This window comes from Meleagris gallopavo, chromosome 2 (assembly GCF_000146605.3).
Source record: "Meleagris gallopavo isolate NT-WF06-2002-E0010 breed Aviagen turkey brand Nicholas breeding stock chromosome 2, Turkey_5.1, whole genome shotgun sequence".
NCBI classification, from domain to species: Eukaryota; Metazoa; Chordata; class Aves; order Galliformes; family Phasianidae; genus Meleagris; species Meleagris gallopavo.
In genome coordinates this window covers 106,246,986-106,262,031 of record NC_015012.2, presented here as the reverse complement: position 1 = coordinate 106,262,031, position 15,046 = coordinate 106,246,986, and the positions used below count along the sequence as shown (strand labels likewise).

General features: G+C 52.6%; 1 protein-coding gene across 1 annotated transcript in view; it reads left to right on the top strand.

Annotated features, from left to right (window-relative positions):
- TNFRSF21 (TNF receptor superfamily member 21) overlaps positions 1-8,754 on the top strand; it is a 31,642-nt gene extending 22,888 nt beyond the window's left edge. The window contains exons 6-8 of the mRNA XM_010708187.2: positions 4,093-4,146; positions 6,501-6,720; positions 7,600-8,754. Coding sequence (XP_010706489.1) covers positions 4,093-4,146; positions 6,501-6,720; positions 7,600-7,829 — 504 coding nt within the window. The 3' untranslated portion in view covers positions 7,830-8,754. The remainder of the gene's footprint in view (positions 1-4,092; positions 4,147-6,500; positions 6,721-7,599) is intronic.
- Positions 8,755-15,046: the final 6,292 nt, after the last annotated feature.

The window sequence follows — 15,046 nt, the reverse complement described above, 5'->3', positions numbered from 1 at the left end:
GGGCTGACAGTTGAAATAGGTGATTTTGGTGGTCTTTTCTAACCTTAATGATTCTATAATTGGAGAGTTGGGCTGAAAAAACAGTCGATCTCCTAGGGGAAAACCTTACTGAATGGCTGCAGTGACTGCAGGTGGCAACAGCAAAGAACTATATGGGAAATGCTGCAGAGCCCCTTGGGAATGTGCTGGTGAGCAGCCTTCTGTCTGTTAGGATTTGAGATATCTCAAGTGCTCAGTTTCCTTTTCAAGGAATCTCAATAGACAGAAGATCTTCAGCTTCTTTCTGAGAGGAAAACAAGCACGTTCTCTGTTTTGCCTGTAGTGCCTATACAGAAAGTGGGATTTTTTTTCTGCTTTTTTAAATAAATTCACCCAGGCCAGCACGTTCTCCTCCCCTGTCTATCTGCTGGGACTTCTTTGGATAAGTGTATAATGGTCCACCATCCACGTGCCTGTTCCCAAAGGCACCGGACTGGTGGTTGCAGTGCAGCAGGGTGTGGGATGCTGGAGCACCTCGGGGCTCAGATCCTGCAAGGTATCGCCTGCCGTAGCCTGTTTCCTTCAGTCAGATTCTGCAGTTTGGGCGTTGAAGGCCCTCGGGGCTGTTCCACTGCTGTGAGACACAGGAGGGAGGCAGAATGCCATGGGAAACGTGTTGTGCAAGGGAGCCCGAAGCCCTGCGGCCTCACGCCTACAACTGAGCTGCATCTTGGCGGTCCCAGCCGGGGCAGCTTATTTGCTAAACACCAGCAGCAGACGTTGAGGTTTTGTTTGGGTTTGGTTTTAATTGCTCTGGTTTGAAAGCCTTTAATTAGCGCTAATCTGTTTGGCTCTTGTCTGTCCAAATGCAGCCCGGGTCGAGGCGGTTTCTCTCCGTACCCAACTGGTTTGATCTGAAGGAGTCGTGGCAGAAGTCGGTGCTGCATTGCATCCCTCCGGCAATGAGCCGTGCTGAAGCAGTCCTGCCAAAAGCACAGGCATAAAAAGAGCTCGTTGGGCTGTGTTGCGGAGGGGAACGAGGCTCTTATAAGCAATGCAAATAAATGCATATGGCAGCTAACGGGTCGACGCCGGCAGCACGAACCAAGGGGGGGTGTGCTGGTATGAGAAAATGATGGGAAATTCCCATTCCTTGTGGAGAACAGCTATAGCAGAGCAAGGACAAGAAGAAAACACCAACACCCCCAGCTGGTACCTAATAACACCTTTTGCCATCCCATTCTTTATTACATCATTGCCCCAGACCCTCTATCTAGCTTCCAGCTCCAGTCTGTGCAATCTGCAGAGGCAGAGCTGCTCTCTAGCAGTTCTCCATGCCCACAGGAGCCTCTGGGGCTCTGACATATAAATATTTACAACTGCTGATAACGCAGGAAAAGCAAATTAATACAGACCTCTGGAGCATTATGGTATGTGACAGGAAGGTTTTCCTTTTGGGAGAGAAGAGCTCTGCTGATTGCTTGACGACTTTTTTAGCTACAAAAGATTATGCTGGTTTTACACCATGCTGCATGAATTTAGGTTAAAACTGGATTAGCCCTCTGAATCACTTTGCAAGTTTCTGCAGCATTTGCTGATCCAGAAAATAGGAAGAGCGTGGCAGCTGTGGGAAGATGTTTGAGACACGTTGAGCTCCTGCTCAGTGCTCACAATGGACGTTTTCTCTTCCAGCTCTTGTGGAAGGCTTTGCAAAATCTCTCCCCTTGGAGCATGCTTGCTGGGGAGGGGGAAGGGAAGGAAGGAGGAGAATTCACTGCAGGTCCCAGCAAATTGCAGTTTTGAGGGTAAAAAGGGAAAATTTTCACATGGCACAGATGCAGAGTGGGACTTTTAGGGGGTTAAGAACATTTGCAGGTAGCTCCTGAGCAGCGTCCATGAGCTGTGCTGTGTTTGCTACTGTGAGCTCTGCTCTGAGCCCTTATCTTTGTGTTTATAGCTTTTCTGTTCTCAGCTGAAGCGTTCTGGGGAGCTGCTGGAGGGAAGCAGACAGCCTTGCTTGAGATGTTCAGCTGCAAAAGAAATAAATTAACAGCAGAGAGGAAGGCTGCAGCCCTGATCCCAGTGAGATTTAGGTCTGTGGCTAATTTCATCTTGCAGATAATCCTGTGAATCAGCAGATACAGCAGAGGAAAAGCCCAGTATCAGGGATATATGGAGTTTTAAGCCATGCAATTTTGGGGGCTGCTGGGGGAGAAGAGGATGCGAAAGCCCCAGCTGAGGCGGTGGCAGTGCTGCTTAGTGCCTTCTCTTCCCCTTTCACAGGTCGAAGCCTTGGGGCCAGGATGCTGGCACAGCAGTGTTTGCTTCCAGCCCTAGCTTGGGGCGGTTCCGGCTCCCACAGATTTGCTTTGTTTCCTCTTTGTCACAGCAGAACTGGGCTGGGGCCAATGACTCGGCCCAGAACTGTGGTACAGGGCGGCCAGGCGCTGGGAGGAGTAGGGCAGGGTGGGTTTGCTGTGGCAGCTGGGCCGGCTGTTGCTGGTTTCTGGTAGGTCTGCACTAAACCATGGGTTGGTTCTCAAGGAACTGACACTGCTCTGACATAGGGTGGGGTCTGGGGGTGCTGTGTGGGGCGGGCCTAGGGATCCTTTGGGGTTCTTTCCTGCTCAGGATGTTCTGTGAGTGTGGGTCTAAGGGCTTTCCATGAAGCTGCTCGTCGCCCTCGGCGCATCCCCTTTGGTTCACCCAGCCAGTCGCCCCTGCTGTCACTGGTAATCCCACCCTGTCCCCCTAGAGAGCTGATGGGACGTGACAGCCTCGCTTAATGGGAAAATCTCCAGTGCTGGAAGAGCACAGAGCTGTTAATCTGGACAGATCTTCCCTATGTGCCACAGGGAGAGCATCCCCCACACCACAGCACCACCAGCACGGTGCTCCTGCATGCCGCCACTTCTCCCAACCCTCCCTGAGCACCATATGGAGCTGTAACAAACCTGGACACAGGGCTCCTGTCTGCCCCTGTCTACTTTCAGCTGGGAATCTGGGAATCGGTGACCTCAGCACTAAATTTATCCCATCCGGGATGACAGACAGCCACCCGACCTGCTCACCCCAGCACGTCCCTCTGCGGAGGTTTCTCCTCCCACCACAGCCCCTTGTGAGTTTTCTTTTATAAAAATAGTGTCTGTTTCATCTCTGTTTGCATTGGGCAGGAAAAACCCGACCTGACCCAGCTGCTGCTGCAGGCTCTGTGCCCAGAGTCAGGCTGAGCCAACAGCGAACTCTGGAGATTTTGGGGGCTTTGCTGAGCAGGAGCAGCTCCAGCAGCATTGGAGGCTTGGTCCTCCCATGGTTGAGTACACTCATCTCCTGAGGCTGCTGTCACTTAGAGATGGCAATCGTGAGCCCTGCAGAAGTTGCATGGAACAAGCAAGAACAAGTGCATCCTTCCTCCTCAGCATTTCTTCTGAACATCGATTCAGCAGGTTGATAAATGACCTGCAAGGGTTGTTTTGAACTGACGCAGTCCCAGTTGGAGATCTGTCTGTGCTCAGGCTGGCACTTCTCTTTTTGTCGCAGTGGCTTTGATGACCAGCTGGTTGCAGCAGGAGGAATTGCTGGGAAGTGTCACCTCCGAGACTTTTTATTTTATTCTTTTTCACTCAGAGGGTGATGTCACACTGGAACAAGTTGCCCAAGGAGGCTGTGGATGCCCCATCCCTGCAGGCATTCAAGGCCAGGCTGGATGTGGCTCTGGGCAGCCTGGGCTGCTGGTTGGCGACCTGCACACAGCAGGGGGTTGGGACTGGGTGAGCGCTGTGGGCCTTTGCAACCCAGGCCGTTCTATGATTCTATGATACAATTCTTAATGCCTATGCCCAGTCCTCCCTGATGTGAGCAACGTGGCTGCAGTTCGTCCCAGTTAGTCTTGTATTGCAGTGCAGTGAAATAAAGGCAAACACAGCTTCCTGCTGCAGTGCAGTGCTTAACAAAAGATCAAAAACCAGCAGAGCATCCCAGCAGGACGGAGCTACACTTGGTTGCAGGAGGCTGCTGATGTGTCAGAGCCTCGCGTGGCTCCCTGCTGCAAGCGCTCTGCTGCTCATGTGGGCATTCGCCTCTCGGGACTAACAGCCCTCTCTGTGTGTGCAGGTGCAGATGCAACCTCAGTGGCAGACGCAGGACTGCTCGAATGATGATGGAAAGGTGAGAAATGCGGTCACTGTGGAAGGGCAGAAGCTCTGCAGAGGGATTTCATTCTTTTTGCAGCCAGGGCAGGGGCACGGCTGCCGTGGTTTCGCTTGAAATAGGGATTGCAGAGCTGGTTTCGGGTAGATGACTCACGGACTATGAATGGTTGTTTGTATGCCTGTTCCACGGGCTTCACCTCAGAGCAACTTCTTACTTTCCCTGCCCTTTCAAAACCTTCTTTCCCACTTGCTTTCTTCCTGCGGTTTAAATATTAACATCCCAGCATCCTGTTTGCTTTGCCTAATAAGCTCACAGGAGCTCAGCTATTTGGAAGGCTCCGGGCTCTGAGGACGCCTACAGACAAATAACCCCGGGTGCTTTTCTAGCGTGCTTTAGCAGCTGTTTAATTAAACTCCAAATAACTCACACGCTTCTGGGAAGTGTTTTCCCCTCTGCTGGGAAGGCAGGCTGGGGCTGGCGGTTCCCCCATGCCCTCTGTTTTGGGGCACTGAAGGGTCAGCTCCGTTTCGGAGATCGGGACTTGGCTTTCCAGCTGGGTGTTAAATGAAATTGCAGAGGGGAGAAACAAACCTCTGCAGCCTGTTTGTTTTTAGGGGAAACGGGAGCATATTGCAGCTTGGAGAGCAGCCAGGGCGGTGTGTTCTCCCCAGTAATGGCTGCAGCTCACCGATGCGCTGCGTCAGGGAGGGAGCTGGAGAGGAGAATGCTGATTCTTTTAATTAAAAATTAAAGCTGACATTTATTTATAACGTGCCTATTGCATAATGTGCTGAGCCAGAACAATTCCTCCCTGTCTATTTTCAGTGGGGGGGAAAGGAGGGGAAAAAAAGCCCCACTGAAACACAACCCCTTTATTCCTCCACAAACAGGCCAAAATGTGAATTTGATGTGAACAGGCTCTCAGCAGACATGACTGTGGGTGGTGAATTCCTCGATGCAGACAAGGAGTGTGTGTGGGTACAGCCATGTCTGTGCCGCTGGGGCTGTGCCTGCCCTGCATGGAGGTGGCTCTGCAGCTCCCTGCCTCTCATCCACACCTTGCTTTGTAATTCCTTCGAGTGGAAGCACAGACGGGCAGGAGTGGCCAGGTGCTCCTTCTGCAGCAGGAGAAGACAGGGCTGTGAGGTGAATCTAGGGAAGGTGGTCGCACATGAGAGGATGTAAGTGGAGCAAGGATGTGGAGTCTGCGTTGAAGTTAAATAGTCTGCAGTCCTCAGAGCAGCCTGGTCACCTGTAGAGGGGCACAGTGCTGGCCAGGGATGTGGGAATGCTGTGCTGAGCCTCTCCTGTCTGCAGGGAACGGAGACTGCTTGAGGTCCCCACCCCAAGAGGATGCGGAGACACCAAGGGGCCACAAAGTGTTGGCTGTTGAAGCACAGGAAGTAAGCTGTGGAGTTGGAGGGTTCAGATCTCCGCTGAGGTGATGCTGCTTCCCAGAGTGGCACTTCTGCCTCTCCATGCCTTTGTGGCCATGGAGCCAGATGCAGTCTCCTGGTTTGCTTCAGGGGCATGAGCGAGAACTGAAGGTGCTGAGACGCTGTTGTGGTCAACCCTAGGCCCTGCTTGTCCTTCCTGACTAAGCAGAGTCAGGCAGGATGGATTTCTCTATAACACATTAATGGGGTGCTCACATGTGCAAGGGCCAGACAGGGCAAACAAATTATTAACTTGGAATGTGGCTCAGCATCCCAGCGAGGGAGGTAGGGGGGGGGATATAAATCAGGAACATTGTGTCCCAACAGCCAGAATCCCAGTGATGCGTGAGGAACCACAGTCTGAGGCCACCAAAAGTGCTTTGGCATTAATATCGTGTCAATGAGCATTGTCTGGGGATGTCACCAGGCGGTGGAGCAGCTCTTGGTTGAAAGCATGGAGCCAGGCTGTGCCTTGTTTTTAGGGAATGAGAGTTGTGGAGAAGTTTTTGGGTGGGGGACAACCTGCTTGGGAAGCTTAGCCTCCAAGAGCTCTGCTTTGGGCTTTTGTAACCCCTTCCCTGAGCAGGAGAATAAGAAGCAAGTTAAACTGATGGTAACTGGGCAGGCTGTCTGCACGTGCCACCCCAGTGCTGTGGTTGTTCTGCTGGGAATGCAGGCTGCTCTGCCCCACCTGTGTGCCGTGCTGTGTGCCAAATGCTAGCACTGATGTCTGCCACAAGTCACCTCTGGGGTGGCAGGTCCCTGACGGAGCTCACTGAACACAGTGGGCTCTCACAGGTGTGGGCTCTCTTAGCTTCTTCTAGGGGTGGGCTGAAAGCTGCCATGCAATCCCTTTGGGATGCAGGTGGTTTGGAGCACAAGCTCAGCACGTAGCATCCTCACCACTTGACTTTTCCTCTGCTCCCCTTGCAGGTGGAAGGTGACAAACTGGCACTGCCTGTGAGCCCCAGCCCGCTCAGCCCGGTGCCCACCCCCAGCACTAAGCCACCCGATGCGGCCGTCCTCACCGTGGAGCCCTCTCCTTCAGAGAAGAAATGCTTCTTTGTGGACGAGTCGGAGCCCCTCCTGCGCTGTGACTCCACCTCCAGCGGCTCCTCTGCGCTCAGCCGGACCGGCTCCTTTATTACCAAAGGTACCAAAATCTCCCAGAGGGGTGGGGAGGGCAGGGGGAGGGCTGCAGCAGTACCCAGAGTGCGGCCACGGCACAGCCCTGCCATCAGCACACACACAGCTGGCCAGTGAGCGCTGAGGGTGTGATGTCATTAAAGCAAATAACTGGGGAAAACCAGCTTTCCAGGATATGTTTATCACACGCTGAGTCAAGACCGGGAGTATCCTTAGAGAGGACTTCCAAGGGAAAACGCCTTTGAAGGGTTTTAACTCTTCGAGGTGTTTGCAGCAGTGCAACATCCTTGGATGTCTGTGGGACCTTCTGGCTTTTGGTCCTTGGGGATGGGTTATTGCATGAGATGAAAACAGAAAAATGCCATTTTGGAATTCTTGTCTTCATCTTTCGCCCTCGGTCCCACTTGCACCATGCATCTTGAGATGTAAATCACCGTTGGTCACCTGTGCCTTATGGGGGTGTTTAATTTCCTGCATTTAATTTGCTGTATTTAATCTTTGTTATCTTCTGGTGAAGGTGAAACACTGAGCTCAAGCGATGTAATGAATTTGTACTGTGGTGCAGAAGTGAAGCTGACCCAATGAAAACAACTCAAAATAGCAGAATTTAGCTTTCTGGCTCCCCTCCCACCATCCCCTTAACTTTCAGTACTGGCCATTCAGCAGTTATTACTGCTGTACTTGCTCTAGCAGGATCCCACTTCAGTGCCTCTGTCTCCATTCCTCAACACATCGTGCTGCAGCTTTCCCTTGTTTCCCTTCCTGGTGTGTCCCCCTCCTGAGCAGGGAGGGGGGTGGGCTGAGGTCTTCGATGAGGTTTCCTTGCAGGAGCCCAGGTGGAGCCTTTCCAGGAGGCTTTTTTAACCCCCGCTCCTTCTTCCTACAGAAAAGAAGGACACAGTCTTGCGCCAGGTGCGCTTGGACCCTTGTGACCTGCAGCCCATCTTCGATGACATGCTGCACATCCTGAACCCCGAGGAGCTCCATGTGATCGAGGAGATCCCGCAGGCGGAGGACAAGCTGGACAGGCTGTTTGAGATCGCCGGAGTCAAGAGCCAGGAAGCCAGCCAAACCCTCCTGGACTCTGTCTATAGCCACCTTCCTGACTTACTGTAGGCATTGGTCACCGCGCACTCTCCGAATATCTGCTAGAACTAGCTTGGCACTCGTTAAGATGACCGACGATGCGCAGGCAGGTCTGCTGTAGAATACATGGCCAGTATTTTCTTTGAGGTGTCCCTGGTTTCTGGAGGGGGCAGTTTGTGAGCGTTGCACCTCTCAACCTTAATCTGTTGCTCAGTTAAGTCTTTGCACCCTTTGCCCCCTTCGGAGTTTTTCTCTTGTTCCCATTCCAATCAGATCAGCTGATGCACTTTAAAATGCAGTAAGTGAACTGAAAGACCACAATGCAGCGTCACCTGCAGGCACTGAGTCTGGGGGTGCTCTGTAGCCCGTTTCAGTTCTGTCAAAGCTGTTGCTCCAAATGACCGTCATCTGCTACCTCCCTTCCACCGGGAGTGGGAAACGGTGAAACACACAAAGCCAATTGTTGCTGGTTACCTTAATGCACCTCAGCTTCCTCCCTGGTTGACTTTTTTTAATGTACTATCGTATAGCTCATGCTCATTGCTGAGATTTTACTAGCACGATTATTTATTGTATGGTTTTCACCTGGACAACGCGTTGTGCTCCTATAAGCTAAAGCAGAAGCAGATGAATGGAAAGAAGAGGTTCGGTTCCACCAACCTTCCTGACAGTACAACCAAGCGAGGAGCATCCTGCCTGGCCCCGAAGAGGACAGCGGGTCGTGGCAGCACCAGGTCTGGGACCTGGGGACCCCGCTGGTGGTTCTGCTCTCCGTGTGCCGTAAGACTTCCCAAGCTATGCTTTTACACTTGTGTCTCTTGTTTTTTATACAGACATGGCCGATAGGTTAGGTTCTCCAAAGACCCTGCCCGGTCTTGGATAGTCTCTTCAAATCACACTTCACTTTTTATTAAAGAGAAAAGAAGGGGAAAAAAATAAAAGTAAAAAAAAAAAAGCTGCATCGTAAGAAGTCTGTCTGATTATATTTGCAACTATTATGCTCCCGTAATGAACAGTCTGTACTATGCTCCAATTGACAAAATGATATTAGGGTGGCATGTGCTGCCTTGTGGGAAGGGGTGGGAGTGGGGAAAAGGGGAATGAACTGAAAAATTGCCTTCCAGTGTACTAATTTATTAATAAATACTAGGTGTTTGTTATTTGACCTGACTCAGTGTTAACCTCCTTAACAGCCTGCTTGGGGGCACTGAAGGATTGCAGTCAGTGGGGATTCCGCAGGGCTCTGGTTTAGGGTCATTTATGTTTCTCTATATGATCTGGATGTAGGACTGGAAGGTGTTCTGAGCAAGTTTGATGATACTGAATTGGGAAGAGTCGTTGACTCGAGTGTGGAGAGGCCTTGCAAGAGATCCAGACAAATTAGAGAGCCAGGCAGACACCAACTGCATGAGGTGTACAAGAAGTCACCTGGGAAGGGGCACCCCGGGCTGCATGTTCTGCTGGGGGACTGAGGGGCAGGAGAGCAGCCCTGCAGGCAGGGATCCTGCTCCAAGTAGATCAAGACCGCTGGCTGTGACGGGAGGTGAAGAGGGAGACGGGGTGGGGGGGGGTTGTCAGTGCTGGGAGACCTTCTCCTTCAGGCTGTGCTAACCCTTGAGGTCACAATGTGATTGCTTTGAGCTGAGAGCAGTGCCACGAGGCCCCCGAGGGCTGCGGGAGCACTGCAGTCCCATCCCAGCCAGCAGATGCAGTCGCTGTGCTGTGGAGCAGGGGATGCTGCCACCTGTCAGTTCCACCCCAGCGAATGGATCAGATGGCTGCTGAGGCTTCCCACGTGGGTTTTTGCAATTTGTTTTTCAAATGTCCCAATTTGCTTTCCAAAAGGCTGTATGAGCACTTGGGGCTGTGAAATATTCATTTTCCAACCTGCAGCTGCTGTGCTGATTGACTGTGATGCACAGGCCTCGGAGCTGCAGCACTTGTGTTAGCAATGTCCTTCCCATTGCTGCTTCCAAATGACACAGCCCTCGTTGTTCTGCTGCACAAATGGAAGCCGTAATGGGACACAAGCTTCTGCTTTATAATGCTGTCACTTTGTATGCTTAGCTGCAGTGTTTTCTGCTGTGTTTCCCTTCTGTCTGGCACCAAAAGTCGCTGTTAGGGAAGCGTACGTAGGTGCAGGATTCACCTCTGAGCACAAGGATCACAGAATCCCAGACTGGCCTGGGTTGCAAAGGCCCCCAGCGCTCATCCAGTCCCAACCCCCTGCTGTGTGCAGGTCGCCAACCAGCAGCCCAGGCTGCCCAGAGCCACATCCAGCCTGGCCTTGAATGCCTGCAGGGATGGGGCATCCACAGCCTCCTTGGGCAACCTGTTCCACTGCCTCACCACCCTCTGCATGAAAAACTTCCTCCTCACATCCAACCTAAACCTCCCCTGGCTCACTTTAAAACCATTCCCCTTGTCCTGTCACCACCCACCCTCACAAACAGCCGTTCCCCCTCCTGTTTATCCGCTCCCTTCAAGCACTGAAGGCCACACTGAGGTCTCCCTGCAGCCTTCTCTTCTCCGAGCAAAAATAGGATAGATGAGATATGTCCTATGGAAGCAGCAGAAGTGCTGGGAGCACTGGAATGGGATTCATCTCTGGAGGTGATCAAGAACCATGGAGATGCGGCACTGAGGGATGTGGGCAATGCAGGCAGGTTGGCCTTGGTGATCTTAGAGGCCTTTTCCAGCCCTAATGGTTGCCCCTGGTTGGGAAAGAGGCACTGGGCTCAGTGGCTGCAGCACGTGTTTGGTGCAATGCAAAGCAACGTAAGCATGGCTGCGTGCCTAACACATGTCTGATTGCTAGAAGTGGTATTTCAGAGGCAGAACTGAATGCCATCCTGATGGTGAGGGGTTTTATCTCCATAGTGGGAGAGATTGGGAGCTGTTGATCTGCCTTGGGCAAGAATTGGCAAGGGAGGAGCAGCCAAGCAGAGGGAAAGGCATCCATTAACGTACTCACTGATAGCTTTATGTAAGCACAAGCCACCTGCTGCAGATAATCCTCAGTGGGTTCCTGCAGTGGGTGCCTGGTCTGGCTGGAAAATGGAAGATTTGTCCTTTGCTGACAGTCCAAGTGTAGAGCCATGGGCTCTACATATTGTGCCCCCCTCCCGGGGCACTGCTGTCCCATGTAACCCAACCTGGTGCCGCGTGGTGGGCCAGGAGAGGATTCAGGTGTCAGTGCACACCTGCAGCATCGCTCCCTGCTTGGCTTACACTGGACGTTGGTCTGGTCCTGGCTCCATCCCCTCCTGTCTCCCTCTGAGCTGTGACCTCCAGCCAGCCTTATGCCGCATGCATAAGCATTTCTGTGCTATATATATATATATATATAAAAACAGGCATATGCATGAAAAATATTTGGTGTATCTGGGAGTGTGTGGGGAGCAGCTGCACCCTGCTATTTCCTGGTGCTTCGGGCGTGGGAGGTGTGAGGAGCCATGGGGTTGCTGCCCACACCCATCCTCTGTGCTTTCTTCTGCTTTGAGAAAATAATCCATGGGTGGGAACGTAGAGCACGGGTGGGTTTGTGACCTGCAGGCATGATGCCTCAGGCTGTTCTTGTCCTTGTGCATGGCTGGAGGCGCTGGGGGCAGCGCTCATACCTGCGTGCATCTGCCCCTGATGTGAGCTGAAGGGGTGAAGCTATTGAGAACAAGGGGTTAGCAAGGCCAAGCTGTGAATATGTGGTGTGAAACATGCTTTGCCCTGCTTGCTCAGCCATGGGCACAGTGTCTGTGTCCCCATACACCGCCCTCCTGCGTGTGGGGACAGCTGGCACCAGGGGTTCTGGTGTGTTCCCTGTGGCAGAGCTGTGCCCGTAACAAAGCCCTCTGCGCAGGGATCTTTCCTAATGTACTTTGCTCCTATGAATAGCACAAGGGAGAAGTTTCCAGGGCAACTGGAACAGGAAAATGAAGGAGTCATCATCTATGTATTCATCGAGGACGGTTGGTGCTGGCAGCATCCTGGCTCATTTCTCAGAGAAGACTTTGGGATGAAGCTTGCCGCTCACCATGCCATTATTTAGAGGTTTATGGTTTCCTTCTGAAGGACAATTTTGCCTTCCCAGCTTCCTGCCTTTACTTAATTGACACAATCCAGAAGAAGGGGAAAAAAACAAAATGAGGGTAGCAGCATCCAAATGAGTGAGATCTGCTGGAGTGGGAGATGCTGGCCGGCAGCTGGGGCAGGGACTTCGGGGTTTCTAGAGCTTGTACAAATGGTTGCCTTTCTTTTCCACAGTCACACAGCATGACTTCACCCAGAGGGCGGTGAGGCACTGGCACAGGTTGCCCAAGGAGGCTGTGGATGCCCCATCCCTGCAGGCATTCAAGGCCAGGCTGGATGTGGCTCTGAGCAGCCTGGGCTGCTGGTTGGCGACCTGCACACAGCAGGGGGTTGGGACTGGGTGAGCGCTGGGGGCCTTTGCAACCCAGGCCGTTCTGTGATGATTCTATGATTGATAGCTGAACTGGGCAGGGATCTTTGGGATCGTGTGGTCCCCCTGTGCTTCAGCAGGACCACCCAGGGCAGTGCCCAACACCATGGCCAGGGGCTCCAGCAGGTCTCCAGGAGCACCAGGCTGATGCTGAGTCTCTGAGAAGCTGAAATATCCCCTCTGTATTCACTAAATATATGCTGAGTTGAAATTCTCCCCACGTATTCACCAAACACACGTGGGCAGTCGAGCCATCCCCGTTGCTCAGCTTGACCCAGATGTACCTTCTGCTGCTTCACACCTGGCTGCTGGTGCTGCCCGCTGCTGATGTCCCTATGCCCCAAGTAGTGCCACCAGCAATTGTGTCTTTGCACTGGCTCCTGCTCAAGGATGTTGGATGTGGGTTTCAGCAGGCTGCATGGAGACATTTTTGCCTCTTGGTTGATGATATGTTTGTCATACATCACTGCAAAAATTGGCAGCCGGAGGGAACTGCAGCACAGGAGCCGGGCTGGTGCGCCCCAGGAGGGATCTGAAGGTGAAACCAACCCAGGCTGACTCCTTTCTGTGTTTCTGCCCTGCAAAATTGTCCTCTGCAGCAATCCTAAATTTGGGTCCTCCTCCATTCAGCAGATTTGCTGGGACCAGTTTCACATAACTTGATAAAAACGTTTAATCAGTCCTCATCCCAAATTTCCAAAACAGAAAAGTGTGAAGTAGCCAAACATATCTAATGTGGTTTTGTTGTTCTTCTAACTACAGTCACTTAAAATGAAAAGCTTTCATGCTGGGACACTGAGCGATCCTCCCACCCTCAGGGAGCAGAGAGGTCACACAGGTTGTGCTCTCTGTCTCACCTCTGCTTTGGGGGACCCCCAGAAGTGCCATGCAGAGGCAGGAGCCCCAGGTTGTGAGCAGCACCACCAATTATGAGGTGAGCCAGGCACAGCTGCTGCCCAAACATCTGCCCACTAAGCAGGTTGTTGGATCACGCCGGAGGAAGTGGAGACGCACTTCTAGGTCCTCCTTAGCCCGAGGGTATGGCTCCACAGGAGCCACCTGCCTCTTGTTCTCTGGAAGCCTTCCACCTCTGTGCAGCTACAGATCTGGCTTCAATGCCAAGAGGGGAAAATTCCCTTTTTATTGCTGGAAACATCGTTGTTCCGCAGCTTGCCTCATCAGTAACCTCAGAGTGCCTTGTGTCCAAGCCAAAGGACTTCAGTGTTGCTGTAAAAATCCACCATATTCTCCTGTTTTCTTCCTTTCCTCTTCAGTACTGAGTTGGGGAGGGATTGAAGTTGGCCTTTAGGACTTTGAAGCTGTAGGAGGCTGTGAGTCAGACCAAGAGGAGTCCCTGCTGGGTACAAGGAGGAACGTTTTCTCGCTGAGTGCAGAGGTTGCTCAGAGAGATGGGGCCATCTCCATCCCTGGGGGAGTTTGAGACATGACCACACAAAGCCCTGAGCAACCCCACCTGTCCCAGAGCTGGCACTGCTTGTGCTGGGAACCCCTGCACAATCCCTATGAACCATGTGGGTCTCTCTTTGCTTTCCCTGTACGGCACAGTGCCTGCCATCCAGAGTGCTCTGTGAAAAACACTGAATGTGTTTTGCTGGAAACACAGCAGCGCAATGGATGCAACCCAGAGCCGGGATCTGCCCGGCTCCTCCGGGCTCACAAAGCTGTGTGTCTTCTGCAGAGCGTGGGCATGTGAGGTTTGTGCTGAGTATGATAAAAGCAGTGTGCAGGTAGGCAGTAAGGAGATTGAGGAAGAGATGAGCAGCTTTGTCTAAGAGATGTTTATGGAAGGCGGTTTCTGAAGCAGAGATTTCATACCATGACTTGCGTGGCACAACCATCCCACTCACAGCATTGCTCCAGCAACAGAAGTCCCACATCTGCCCTGGGAAACCATCCACAAGAAAGGCAGCATATTACCTTTCCCATTTTTCAAGCTGAGAACCAAGCTCACGTATCACTGAACATCTCAAGGAAGGGTCCTCCGTGTGAAATGCGGTGACGGAGTGTCCCAGGCACAGTGCTGGAGCTCCCTCTGGCCGCGGCCCGTCCCCATGACTGCCGCAGGGTGAGCAGGAGGGCCAGGAGGGTGACGTTGGGCTGAAAACCTGACCCACTCAGCTGTGTCTTGGGACAGTAAATAGGAAGATGCTGGGCTGATGTGGCGAGGTTTGGGTGGAGGGAAGGTGTCTTTAGCTTCGAGCGAAGCAGTGAGAGCAATAGGCGACAAGGTGTATTCCTCTCCGTATGCTGAGTCTGTTCTGCTCGCCCCCCTCAGCAGCTGCACCCCAGGGAACCCTCCAGCTATGGGACTGCGAAGGAAGCCCAATTGGAGTGGCCGAGGGGACCCTGCATGCCATCAGAGTCACCCGAAATGACCCCTCTGTGCAGCTCCTGGAAAACAAGTTGCACAATTAGCGCTGCGGCATTAACGCACGCTGACACAGCACTGCTAATTATAGAGCTGAGGCTGAAGGAAGTGCTGCACCGTTAGCACTTCTTGGGCAAGGCTGTCAGATGTGTGTGCAGCACTGATCTGCAGGGCTCAGAGCTGCTCCCAGAGAACGGAGGTCTCAGCAGGAGGCCGTGGGGACCTGCTCTGCAATGGCAGGGAAATGCAGCCCTGCAGCGAGCTGCGTGGGTTCATGTGCTGCAAGGCAAGGAGCTTCTGCCAGTACCTGAAGGGAGCCTGTAAACAGGAGGGGGAAAAGCTGTTTGTGAGGGTGGATGGTGATAGGACAAGGGGAATGGTTTTAAAGTGAGCCAGGGGAGG